The following is a 13,820-nucleotide window of genomic DNA, read 5'->3' on the forward strand; positions in this document are numbered from 1 at the left end:
TTCCTGGGCGGGTGTGTGGGGGGGGGGGGGTCTTAAAGGGAATGGGAAAGTGCTTACTTTCATTCCCTCCCCATCAGCCGTACACAAACAGACTAGTCCCTTCTAACTAAAGAAGATTTAAATTGGGGAAAATAGTGGGGGGTCTGTGGGGGCATGATAGGTATGTTGTTTAGCACTATTACAAATATTGCAGTAAAATAATTTGCATTTAAATTTTGAAAGTGTTGGAATATAATATTTAAACACATCTTAACTAAGATAAAATTATTTAGAACAGTTGTACTTTTCCCAGAAAGCCCACAATACTGGTCAAATATGTTTGTCTTATAGTGGTTAAGGCATATTTCACCTGTAATTATGGTTATTAATTTTTCAGCATCTGATTTAGTTTGTTTCTCTTCAATCTTACAACTTTGTCACATTTGCAACTATGAAATTGGATTAGAATAGGTATGTGCTAGGAACCAAAGTGTGCGTGTCTGCATGTGTATTTTGGTGTCAAGATCAACTTGAGAAACTGCAAGTCATTTCTGGTGTGAGAGAATTGGCAAGGATGTTGCAGTTTAATACTTTGAGGTACAGGATATTCAAAGCTATTAATAAAAATGGATGACAGTTAATAGAACCATAGGCTTTAAGGAATGCTTTGAGGAATTATTCATGGTTAATATAAAACATTAGTACTACTTTCTGCAACATTCTTACAGATAGTAAATTTCACTGTTCTTGTTTAACAGACGAAATAAAGCTATTCTTGGTGTTAAGCGAGGAAGAAAAAAAGGCAAACGTCGTGAAAAGAAACAACCAGCACTAGAATTTAACAAGGTAGTATCTATAATATTTCATTGCATAGATTTTGGAATATATCAAGATGCTTAAAATGCAATAATTATAGATTAAAAGTACAACTTCAGTGATATCTTACTACACAAAATATGTGTCGTATTGGCCATTCACTGTAGGATTCCTGCTGGACATTACAAGAAACACACTGATGCTTTTCTGTGTAGAGGATTTTTTTAAAAAAGTAAATATGCAAAAACTTTCTTTAAAGTAAAATTTTATTTAATAAGTCCAGATTCATATGCAGCTTGGAGTGCAGTTGCAGATTTAACAAATTTTAATTATGACATGCTATATATTATTTTTATGCAGATGACAGCATCACCAACTCTTGGGAAAAAGCCAACCACTCCTAATAAAAGACAGAAGATGAAACACCCGTGTATGCGCAAGGTATCTGATGGACAAAGGTAATTCAACTCTTTTATGATTTGTAATTAAAATTTAAATGAATTTTAAATGTAGATATTTTGTTTCTGATTTTGTGACTTGTTTTATTAATGAGATTAGAAAAAGATGTTAAATAACTGTGTTTTAGCACTGAGTACTAATTGGAGAACTGTTTCAGATCAAGTAGTAAATTGAAAGACCCAAAATAATTTACAACAGATTGGATTCTATTCTACTTTTGACTGGGGATTCAACTGAATCCAGTCCTTATCGACCATCTGCATCTCTGTAGTATACTATGTATGGAGAATTTAAATTTCCCAAAGGCTCCCTTAAGGCTCCCTGAAGTCCACTGGGGTCCATTCTTTTTTAATTAATTAATTTACATTTCCATTCCCTTTCATTAGAAAATACAATCTCTATAATTCATGTTTGTTTCTTCTCATTTTCCCATCTCTGGAGACCTTTTCTTCGAAGTCCCACCAGAACTTCATTTCTTCTGGTGAGGATTGCTTCCCGTCTTCTTTTCTCAATGCTTCTTCAATAATTTTTTTCCATATGCTTTCAAAATCGTTATTTTTGGAGGCCTTTTTAAACCTTTCAATTACATGTTACTTTATCATTTATTGCTAATTTCCACATTTCCTGATACCATTCTTCTAAATGTCTACCGCTCCTTTCCAAATTTTTGCTATTCATAGCCTTGCTTCAATTAACGTTATCAAATTCTTTTCGTTTTTTCCTCAATCATCTGTATCATATAAAGATAGCACTTTAGTCACCAGATTTCTATTAGGTTTTTTTTTCATAATGCTATCTATCTCTATTATAACTTTCCCCAGAACCTCTGTTCATATTTTACATTAGCACCACATGTGAATATACATTCCCATTTCTTGGCAAACCCTCCAACAATCTTTTGAACAGTTCTTTTCTATATTATGTATCTATTGGGGTCAAGTACCATTTCCATATCATCTTGTAGTTATTTTCTTTTATTCTGATTGATAAATTCTTGAGATGTCTTGCTCTCCATAATCTTTCCCAATTTCTTTCTCCTATTTTTGTTCCCAATTCTTCCTTCCATAGTTCCCTTGCTTGTGTCTCTTCCCCTTTCCCCTATTTAACCTCTATTAATATTTTATATAGCATACTGGTTATCCCTTTCTGATACTCATCTTCATTCATCTGGTCTTTTAATATCATGTTTTCAAATGTCATTAGCTCTCTTTCCCCCATGCTCCTTTCCTTCCAACTTCTAAACCACTGCTCCAGTTGTACCCCATGGTACCATGATATATTTAATTACCTAAAATTTCCTTTACATTCTTCTTCTCCTTTATTTTTTCCACCCAGCTTCCAATTTTGACTCATTTCCTCCTTTTCAACTTATTATCCATTACATTTTTAAATTTGTTTGGAAATTTCCTCTCCATTATAATTGGTGTTATTTTAGAATTTCCTTTAATTAGATCATTCTTATGTTGATTCCATATTATTAATATATCTTTTAATGGTACATTTCCCATTTGATTGATTTCAATTTTGAGCATCCCTTAAAAATATTTTTTCTAATCTCATTTCTATATTTTTGGTGTTTATCTCCATCCAGTTTATATCAGCTTTGTTTACCATCCCTTTTACCACATGCCTCAATTGGTTTGATTGTAATAACTTTTAATTTCAGCTAGTCCTAATCCTCCGTCTTTTAGCAATTTGTATCAGTAACATTTATTTATTCTGTTCTTTTCCCCACTATTTCAAAATGCATTTGTTAATTGCTGCCATTTATTAAAGTCCATTTCTGAGATTTTAAGGGGCATCATGCTTGACATAAAATTTACTTTGGGGAATTTTTTTTTCATTTTAAATAAAGTTATTGTGCCAAACCAGGATAAATGTGCATTCAATTAATATTTTCTCTGTTTCTTTCCTTAATACCTCTAAACTTTTCCTTTACATTTTCCTTAAATCCTTAGTTACTACTATTCCTAAGTTTTTAATATTTTCTTTTAAAGTTATCTTTATCTCCCTCTGATTTTTGTCTGTTATTTCTTTTAAAGTCAAAATTGTATAATTGACAAACAAACTAATTTTATTTGTTTCTTGTCCTATCCCTACTAGCTTTTCATCATTCCTGATTATATTTGCTATTATTTCTATTGTGAATAGTAATGGTAACATAGGGCATCCCTGCCTAGTCCCTCTTGTTACTTTTATTTTGTTAGTTATTCTATCATTTACTAAAACCTGAATATAACTATCTGGAGACCATTCTGCTCACAGTTTTAGCAGAAATCTAGACAGGGAACTTTGGCATGGACCGGTCCATGAGGACAAGAAAAGTTGGAAGCGACTGAACGAATAAACAGCAAGACATTCATTATTGCCACTATTCTCTATCCATGCTTTAAAGCCTTAGAATCATGCTATTAGCCATTTTGTCACTTTTTATAACATTTGTGTGTCTCCTCCACAGACTCTTCAAGCTTGTAGAAGCAGCAGCTCACTATGTATAGGATTTTTTTATTTAAAAAATTCAAATACAGGAAGCAAGAGTGGAACTTCAAGTCAGATTATTTGCTGGCTTGAAAAAAGACTTAAACAGGCCTAAAAGAAGGTGTAAGATGGATTGGGCTGGATGATGAGTTATTGTTATTTGCCATCAAGTTGATTTCAGTTTTTGGCTACCCTGTGAGTGACATGTTAAAAATCCGCAGTCTTCAATTGCACTCCTCAGGTCATTCTTTGACTGAATCAATCTAGTTGTAGTGTTGCCTGCACCATCTTTGGACAGTCACAGTAAATCGTTTTGGGACAAATTTTAATTTTGGAAGTCCTATTCTTTGGGATAGGATGAGGAGTTCTGTCCTCTGTGCTGCTAAATGGGGCTAATATGGCATTTTCTGTAACCCATACCCATGGACTCTGAGATAGTATCACATTATGGCATGAGAGAGAGAATTGGATAGAGGTTTCCCCACTGGCTTTCCTTTTCTGCTTGTCCTCATTTGATATAAATTACTTTTTATTCACAATGCTTGTGGTGAGTTGTATTTCTTGTTATGAACAATCACAAAGTTTAAAATCAGCTGGATAGGCCCTGCTCTCGATCCCACCACCAAATAAGACTGGTGGGGATGAGAAACAGGGCCTTCTCAGTCGTGGCCCCTTGTCTGCGGAACTCTCTTCCGAGTGATATCAGATTGGCTACCTCCCTCCTGTCCTTTAGAAAGAAACCCTAAACCTGGTTATGGGACCAAGCATTTGAACAGTAGCAGCAGCAATCAGGATATGTATGACAATGGACTGTCCCAGACACTGATTTTAAACCGGTGTGATTTTAATCAAATGTTTCTTAATGTAATGTATTTTAATGACTTGTTTATAAATGTGTTTTATGATTGTGGTTAGCACTCAAATGAGTATTTTTTGTGAAGCCACCCTGAGCCCACCCCCCCAAGGGTGAGAAGAACGGGATACAAATGTAAAAAATAAGTATCTTCTTTCATGTTATGCTGATAATAATGATGGGGAACAGAGGGGCTTGGAGTAACTATGATGTCATCCTTCCCCATTACTTTGTTCACATATTTTTGAAGCAACACTAGCCTTTTCATAATGGCTATGATGCACATGGAGATCTGCATGTATGTATGTGTGTCTTTTACTGAATGTTTAAAGTTGCATGATGCTTTTCTTCTTGCCACTCTTTCCTTATTGGGATGCATTCATTGTCTTCCTAAAGAAATTATCTATTTATTTGATTATAGACCACCTTTCTGCAAAGCATTTTATAACATAATTAAAAAGGTTCAAAAATGAAAGTATTACAAATTATACATCTTGTAACAACTGACATGCTATTAAAATACAGCAAAGGCAAATCACACAGAAAACCAACGAGATTTCCGTCATATATCAAAATTGCATTGCACAAAATGAATTGGGAAATAGCATATTACAAGATATTTACAGAAATTTCTTAACAGTTATGACAATGAATGTGGGCTATAGATTTGAAAAATGAACAACCAGCCATGCATAATTCTTCATATACTCTGACATGATTTTGTGATAGTCGTCTGAGCAGTTTTCCTCAGTTCTGACAGTTTTTTCTTTGAACATATGCTGCAAGACTCACCACATGTTGTTATATAACACTTTAGAGAGACTACTATAGCTAGGTCTCAAAATAAAAGTTGCTCAGTTGTCACCAGTCACGTGTTCTCTGTATTGATTTTATTCTTCTGTTTTTAATTTTTTATGTTTATCTTACTTTTCAAATGCCTTTAATGCTTTTTAAAAGAATATAAAGATAATAAGAAAGCTTATTTATGTAACCCCTTCACCCCACCACCCCCAGTGAGGGAGCATTGTAGTTTCAGAATTGTTTCCTTCCTAACTCCATTCCATTCATCTAATTAAAACAATGTGTTTTTTTTGTCTAAATATTGTTACTCTAATTTTATTTAGGAAAGAAAAGGAGGAATCAAAAAAGTTAGCTTACCAAATACTGATTCACAGACTGAATTTACATGGCAATGTCTTCTTAAGACGAAGAAGGATACGTTGGCTATATGTTGAAGAAATGCCATGGCGATCTCAAATGAACATTTATCTGGGAATTGCTCACTTCAATTTGTTTAAAAAACGGCTGGAGGAATTCTATAATATTGAAGTTCATACTATACAGAATATGAATAGGTAAAAATGTGATATAGTTATTAGTTCTTAATGGCACACATGTTCCAGCAGTTTCTTGGCCTTCAAAAATGAACTGTTTTACTCCCCATACTTCTGGTTCTCAGAGTTATAGCTATACAGGATACAAATCTCAGGGAAGTTGCTTATCTACTACTAATGTTGCTTCCTGATGTTATATATCACTTTGTCTTGTCTCCTTTAAAATATATTATTGTGAACTAGTGAAGCTCTGAGAGAAATACAAGAAATTAGTTGATACCTGTAATTCAATTCTGTAGATTTTTTAAAAAACAAACATCCTGTTCAGGACACCCTTCATTGATACTAATAATATAGTTTGAACTGGACAAGGTCATTCTGAAGTGATGTCATTTATCATGCAGCAAATCCCTAGTTTTGATCCCTCTTTCCCAGCTGGCATAATGATCCTATTTCTACTTATAAATGATATTTGTAACCTATATTACCACAAAGCCTTCAGGATAAAGTATTTTGTATTTTATCTCAGTTCATCCTCAATATTATATTCTATTGTTAAGTTTCCCAAGAGTCTCTTAAGCGCGAGTTGTAATATCACTGGATTGTCACTTTGTCATGGTCAGCAGGCTTTTGCATTCCAGTGAACCTATGAGCAAAGCTGTTGGGAGTAATGTATTTCGAGTGGGGTCACCCATGGTTATAGAGAGGAACCAGATGAAGAATGATCCAAAGACCAACAATAGAGCAGGCAAATGATAACATGGTACATGTTACAATGGTTATGAAGATGGACAAAGGCTGCAACAGATGAGAGACCACCAATTGTAGTGGTACCTATGCCATTGGATTAGAACCTCTTTCTGCGAAGACTGTGTGTGGGTCACTGCACCCATCTCCACATATAAAACAAATTGATGCATAGGCTTCTACAATCATACTCTGCCACAAGTGATTGCCTACAGATATATGCACACACACAAACAAACACAAATCATTGGTTTTGACCTTTAGAGCCCAACATAGTTTGGGTCTAGGTTATCTAGAGAATTGCCTTCTCCTGTATAATCTGCCCCAGACACTTAGGTCCCTGGGGTGCATCTACTCCAGCCAGCCAGAACTAGACTGGCCATTCTCACACATTTCATTGGCTGTTCTGAAACAGTTGAATGATTTGCCAGAAGAGATCTGCTACTGAAATCAGCTGTCAAAATTCAAGGTACAACTAAAGACCGATCTCTTTTAGCAGGCATACCCAGTTGAATTTAACCTGCATTTTATTGGTGTTGTATTTTGGTGTATGCATTTTAATAGTGTTGTGTTTTATCTGTTGACGGGTAACAAATAAAAGTATTATTATTAATGATGAGAATAATAAAATTGCAAGAGGAATAGATTACACTTATTTGATGCTTTTCTAATTTGGTGTTTTATTTTCCAGTTATGATGATCTTGACCCTGAAATATTATCATTAGACAAGTCAGGAACCATTGTTATGACAGCAACAACAGAAGAGGAAATGAAATCTTTTATTTCTCCATTTTTTAAAAGATCAGCATCAGGAAAAATAAGAAGAAAAACTGGTAAATGTAATTTACAGTGTAGTTGTGATTTTGCTTTATGCATTTGTTTATAAAAATAAAGGAAGCATATATCGTGTTGCAGCCTTCCAGAGGTTGTGGATTTCACTCCTTCTCAAGTTTTGTTGATGCTAAATTTGGTCTTGTCAGTAAAATAATTTTTCTTGCTTATTTTTTTTATGTTGACATCTTTTGGAATGATTTTAAATCAAGAACTGACTGAATGATATTTGGACTGGTGGTATACAGTCTTACTTCAGTTGCATAGTGCAATGTATTCTGTAATGTTATGCACCCATGCCTGGCATTTTACAGTATCCATTTTACAGTATGCACCCATGCCTGGCATTTTACAGTTTTTTTAATTATTAGCTCATGCAACAAACCATCACAGTTTACTAAGAACTTTGAAAGATATTTGGGAGGAAATCAGGGTTTGGGAAGATGGAGTGCAGTTCAGCATGAACTACTCAAAGCAAACTAACTGTTCATCTTACCCAATGCATTTTATTTTTACTTTATAGCTCTTCCTTCTTAAGTGCATGAGCTGAACCTTGCATCCCTTCTGTCTTGATGTCTTGTTGGCCACTCTGCCCTGGAACTTATCTGCATCCTTTTCTGGATTTCTTGATCAAGATCTGCTTATCATTTCAAATTATAATCCATTTTTTCTGCTTTAACCCCAGTCTATGCATCTTGCTTCTAGGACTCTGATTGGTTCTGTGTTCTTGTGTTTTTGATCCTGTCTTGCCTAATTGTTAAGGTATTCTTTCTTGAATTTCTGTAAAATCCTTCTACTCCAATATTTGTTACGATTTTGCCTGAATGTCTTGTTTTTAACCTGTGTCTATCCTGCATATGAAATTTCTAGAAATGGTCTAGAAATTTTGATGCCTTGCAGTATACAAAATATTCCTTTTTTTAATACATAGAAACTATACATATATTAAAAGAGTCTTAATCAGAACACAATTAAACCTAGTACATCAGACTAATTATATTCCAATTTAAAATATCCCCAAAAGGGTGGGTGAAGAAGTCAATTTTATTAACATACCTATAGAAAGCTCTCCATGATTTCTTTAAGTTGTTTGTTTCTTTGATGAATGATTTGTATAGTTTGGAGTACCGAATATACTCGAGTATAAGCTGACACGAATATAAGACAAGGCACCTAATTTTACTCCAAAAACCTGGGAAAACATATTGACTCAAGTATAAGCCAATGGTGGGAAATGCAGCAGCTATTGGTAAATTTCAAAATAAAAATAGATACTTTAGGCTTGGCCTCATGTAAGCCTCACCGAGTCCCTTGGGGAGATGGTAGCGGGGTACAAATAAAGTTTATTATTATTATTATTATTATTTTTTAAGATAAGTTTGTCAAACTCTGATTAAACCATTATTCTAACTTTCTTCAATGAAAATGTGCTTACGTATCCTTCCAATAATAACAGAGAGTAAAATAATTAATGTAATAATAATAGAGTAATATAATAAATGTAATAATAACAATAATAAATAGAGTAAAATAATAAATGTAATAGTAATAATAAATGGAGTACAATAATAAGTGTAATAATAATAGAGTAAAATAACGTAAATGTAACAACAACAATAATAAATACAGCAAAATAATAACAGTTTTTATTTGTTGTGTCATAGCAACCTGTCCATTATATTACATTTCTAATAGAACAAAGCAAACAAACGGACAAATACAAAACTTGTGAGTTTGGTAGTTGGTTAAATGTCCTTTGACCAGTATCTGGTCACTTGGAGTGCTTCCGGTGTTGCTGCAAGAAGGTCCACCCTTGTGCATGTAGCAGGGCTCAGGTTGCATTGCAGCAGGTGGTTTGCTCCTCTCCACACTCACATGTCGAGGATTCCACTTTGTAGCCCCATTTCTGAAGGTTGGCTCTGCATCTCGTGGTGCCAGAGTGCAGTCTGTTCAGTGCCTTCCAAATCGCCCAGTCCTCTGTGTGCCCAGGAGGGAGTCTCTCGTTTGGTATCAGCCATTGGTTGAGGTGCTGGGTTTGAGCCTGCCACTTTTGGACTCTTGCTTGCTGAGGTGTTCCAGCGAGTGTCTCTGTAGATCTTAGAAAACTATTTCTAGATTTAAGTCGTTGACGTGCTGGCTGATACCCAAACAAGGGGTGAGCTGGAGATGTCTCTGCCTTGGTCCTTTCACGATTGGCTGCTATTTCCCGGTGGATGCCAGGTGGTGCAATACCGGCTAAGCAGTGTAATTTCTCTAGTGGTGTAGGGCACAGACACCCCGTGATAATGCGGCATGTCTCATTAAGAGCCACATCCACTGTTTTAGTGTGGTGATATGTGTTCCACACTGGGCATGCATACTCAGCAGCAGAGTAGCACAGCGCAAGGGCAGATGTCTTCACTGTATCTGGTTGTGACCCCCAGGTTGTGCCAGTCAGCTTTCGTATGATATTGTTTCTGGCACCCACTTTTTGCTTGATGTTCAGGCAGTGCTTCTTGTAGGTAAGAGCACGGTCCAGAGTGACTCCCAGGTATTTGGGTGCGTTGCAATGCTCCAGTGGGATTCCTTCCCAGGTGATCTTCAGAGCTCGGGATGCTTCTCTGTTCTTGAGATGAAAGGCACTTGTCTGTGTTTTAGATGGGTTAGGGATTAGCTGGTTTTCCCTGTAGTAGGCAGTAAGAGCACCTAGAGCTTTGGAGAGCTTCTGTTCTAGTCTCAAAGCTCCCTGCTTGAGCAGTAATGGCACGATCATCAGCCTAGATAAAACTCTCTGTCCCTTCTGGCAGTGGCTGGTCATTTGCGTAGATGTTGAACATGGATGGAGCAAGCACGCTCCCCTGAGGCAGGCCATTCTTCTGTCTCCGCCATCTGCTTCTCTGGCCCTGGAGTTCAACAAAAAAGCTCCTGTTTTGTAGCATGTTTCCTATGAGGCGGGTGAGGTGGTAGTTCTTTGTGATATTATACATTTTTCTCAGGAGGAGGTGGTGGTTCACAGTATCATAGGCTGCCGACAGGTCTATGAAGACAGCTCCTGTGATCTGCTGCCTTTCAAAGCCATCTTCTATGTGCTGAGTCAGGTTCAACACTTGCGATGTGCAGCTTTTGCCTTTTCTGAAGCCAGCTTGCTGTGAGATCAGGCATGGCTCTATTTTTTCCATAATTCTATGCAAAATAAGTCTCTCCAGAACTTTGTAGAGGCGGCACAACAGGGAGATTTGTCTGTAGCTTTTTGGGTCATTGCGGTCTTTGCCTGGCTTCAAGATGGCGATGACTCTTGCTTTCCTCCAGATTTTGGGGATCTGACAGGATGCAGTGCAGTTGTTCATCAGCTTCAGCAGCCAGCACCTTGCTTTGGGACCAAAGTTCTTGATTTGTTCCATCCATAGATCATCCAGGCCAGCTGCTTTGCCATTTTTACATTTATTGAGATAATAAAAGTAATAAAAATAAAAATTATAACAGAGTAAAATAATAAATAACTTTGACTCGGATATAAGCTGAGGGAGGCTTTTTCAGCCTTAAAAAAGGGCTGAAAAACTTGGCTTATACTATATGGTAATTAGACTTACGTTGTTTGAGTGTTTTATCTGTTCCTTTTTCTAAGAATCATCTAAATATTTTAAAATGCTCTTGCATGTTCTCTGTGCCTCTTTCCCCCCTCTAGCCTGAATTGTATATTCAAATTTCCTGTGTCTGTTCAACATCTTTTCTACATTGTGATACTCAAAATTTTGCTATGGTATAATCTCCTGCTTAATACACAAGATTTGTGAAGAATTTTTCACTTTTGTTTAACTGTTTAGTTTGTTATCCATCCATATAATCTTTCTCTTATTCTCAAAGTTCTTGTGTATTCATTTACTAATATCTCTCATTATTTGAATCTCATCTGCATTTTAATTTTCCATTGTTAAGAAAAAACCTAGTTTATTGTTCATTTCAGAAATGATATGGCTAAAACTAACATAATAAAAGGGACTTGGTTTGCTACTTCTTTAAGAATAGAATGTTTTCCTGTTTAACATTACGTGAATGTGACATCATATTATTTTCAGCAGTAGTTTGGCAAAGTAGCTAGTGAATTCCAGGCCAAACAATGTTGTAATTTATTCCAAATAATGCTGTTATATCAATATTTTATTACTTTATTTATTGCTTCTTCTGTATTTATATAAATTTATACTATTACTATTCAGAAAATCTTGATATGTTTTGAAATGATTCAACTATTTCAAGACTTTTCTTTCAAAGGAATCTACCAGTGTCTGATATAATATTTGATTTATCATTTCCATGATACTTGTACCAATATTCACCTAGCAGTTCCCTTTTATCCTGTGGTGTTCCACAGTGCTGCTATTATAGCAAAAGGGAAACCTAGCTCCAGAGGTTCTATTACACCTTGTAAGACATACTATCTCTTCCATATCTTTTGATCTAGTACACCATAAAGAAGTTGACCTCTTTGTACCTCTTGCATTGTTGAACTTGCCAGGCGACCGCACCAAGGAATACAAAATCCATTGTTCAGTTTGTGGCTAGTGTAGTACCAATCAACACCAAGAAAGTTTTGAGGAATACTAGAACCTTTCAGGGTTCCTTCATCTTGGCTTTTCAACTGTGATTCTGATATGCTAGATGAATTAAATAATTCTGAGATCATGAAAATACTTGCCCCAAATATTCTGCTCCTAACAGTTTCTAAAAGTCAAGACTTCCTTGCTGTTCTTTGCTCAGACACACTTGGCTCTTCTTCCCCTGCGCTGGACTCTGTTCCTTCCTTGTCTTCATCTTCCCGTATATTGCAGAGTGCTTCTTCCACCATTGTTTCCAGCTCAAGCCTAATTGATCTAAGTAATCGTCTCACTCCTGAAACTGATGCCTTGATGGATCCTAGTGATCTGACTGAGCTTTCATCTTCAATCTCAGATAAAGGTGCGTTACTATATATTGGTCAAACGGCTAATAGGTGAGGAGTAAATCTGGGTGAGAAGGTTTCTTTTTAATCCAGTGATGGCTTCCTCAAACAATTGAGTCAATTGGTACTGATTAAACTCCCAGTATTCATTTTTGAGTTTACTCATTAATATGTTTATTGAATTGTGAATGTGGTCATTAAGCAGTTAAAACTGAATCATATGTGAAACTTACCTGTGATGTATTTCTTAGATACAGTTGTATCTATAACTTAGTACCAGCATAAGTATAGAATGTAAAGGTTATTTATCACTCTAAGCAATAATTGTTTTGGTAGAAACAGATTTGGTAATGATTATGTTTCTTTGTAATAAATTTGGATAAAATTACTACAAATTATAAAGTCTTGCATAACTCTAATCAAGAGACTAATACCCTATTTTGGTTTTAGACACAGCTCGTTCTTCTGATCGTTCTGTAAGAGATACTCCTCGATCAGGTCATGGAGGTCTCTCCTACAAGGAACGCGAAAGAGCTCTTTGCTACTCAGCTATGATGGACCACTTCGCTAAAATTTTTCTTCATATTAGAAGAGCTGTGGTAATGTCTTCTTTAATTACGATGTTTATATTTTTCTATCAACTTTTCATAGGGAAAATCAGTATTGGTTTCATATACTAAGACTCTGTAATCACAAAATCCATATCCAAAATTTCATTTACCTGTGTCCATAGAAAATAATCTCCCTAGGCATATTCTAGGTCTTCTAGGTTCTCAAAGTGTGCTCTGCAGAGCCCTTGGAGGTACACGCTTCCCCCCTCCCCCCTCCCCTCCTCACCATCCAAGCTTTCCCTCCTTTTTCCTGCTCCTCTCCGTCCATCTGCCTCCTTTGCCCCTAAAAGCCCTTTTTCCTTGCCTTCTTTCCCATTTAGATCTTTTCCTCCTTGCCTTACTTGTTTCCAAAACCCTATTTTCTCTTTCCCCCCTCAGGGGGCCCTTAGAATGTGCTTCTACTGCATGGCAGAAGGGAGTTGAACTGGATGGCCCCTGAGATTTCTGTTGTTATCAGAATTATTAACATTATTATAGTTGTTATTATTACAAAGGCTGGCTGGCCATCTGTTGGGGATGCTTTGATTGTGCTTTTCCTGCATGGCAGAAGTGGGTTGGACTGGATGTCCCTTGGGGTTGCTCTTGTTTTTATTATTGTTGTTGTTATTACTATTTATCACAAAGCTTGGGTGGTCATCTGTTGCCGTTGCTTTGGACTGGATGGCCTCTGGTGTCTTCCACTGAAATACTGTTATGTTTATATTAAAAGTTTTGCCTCATATATATATATATATATATATATATATATATATATAATATCATATATAAACATGTCTTTGGGCTCCACGAGAAA

General features: G+C 36.0%; 1 protein-coding gene across 1 annotated transcript in view; it reads left to right on the top strand.

Annotated features, from left to right (window-relative positions):
- CFAP54 (cilia and flagella associated protein 54) overlaps window positions 1–13,820 on the top strand; it is a 142,156-nt gene that overhangs the window by 67,005 nt on the left and 61,331 nt on the right. Inside the window, exons 32-37 of the mRNA XM_060777277.2 lie at window positions 738–825; window positions 1,156–1,253; window positions 5,710–5,940; window positions 7,358–7,500; window positions 12,236–12,433; window positions 12,867–13,015. Coding sequence (XP_060633260.2) covers window positions 738–825; window positions 1,156–1,253; window positions 5,710–5,940; window positions 7,358–7,500; window positions 12,236–12,433; window positions 12,867–13,015 — 907 coding nt within the window. The remainder of the gene's footprint in view (window positions 1–737; window positions 826–1,155; window positions 1,254–5,709; window positions 5,941–7,357; window positions 7,501–12,235; window positions 12,434–12,866; window positions 13,016–13,820) is intronic.

The sequence above is a fragment of the Anolis sagrei genome, chromosome 5, assembly GCF_037176765.1.
Source record: "Anolis sagrei isolate rAnoSag1 chromosome 5, rAnoSag1.mat, whole genome shotgun sequence".
Taxonomy (NCBI): domain Eukaryota; kingdom Metazoa; phylum Chordata; class Lepidosauria; order Squamata; family Dactyloidae; genus Anolis; species Anolis sagrei.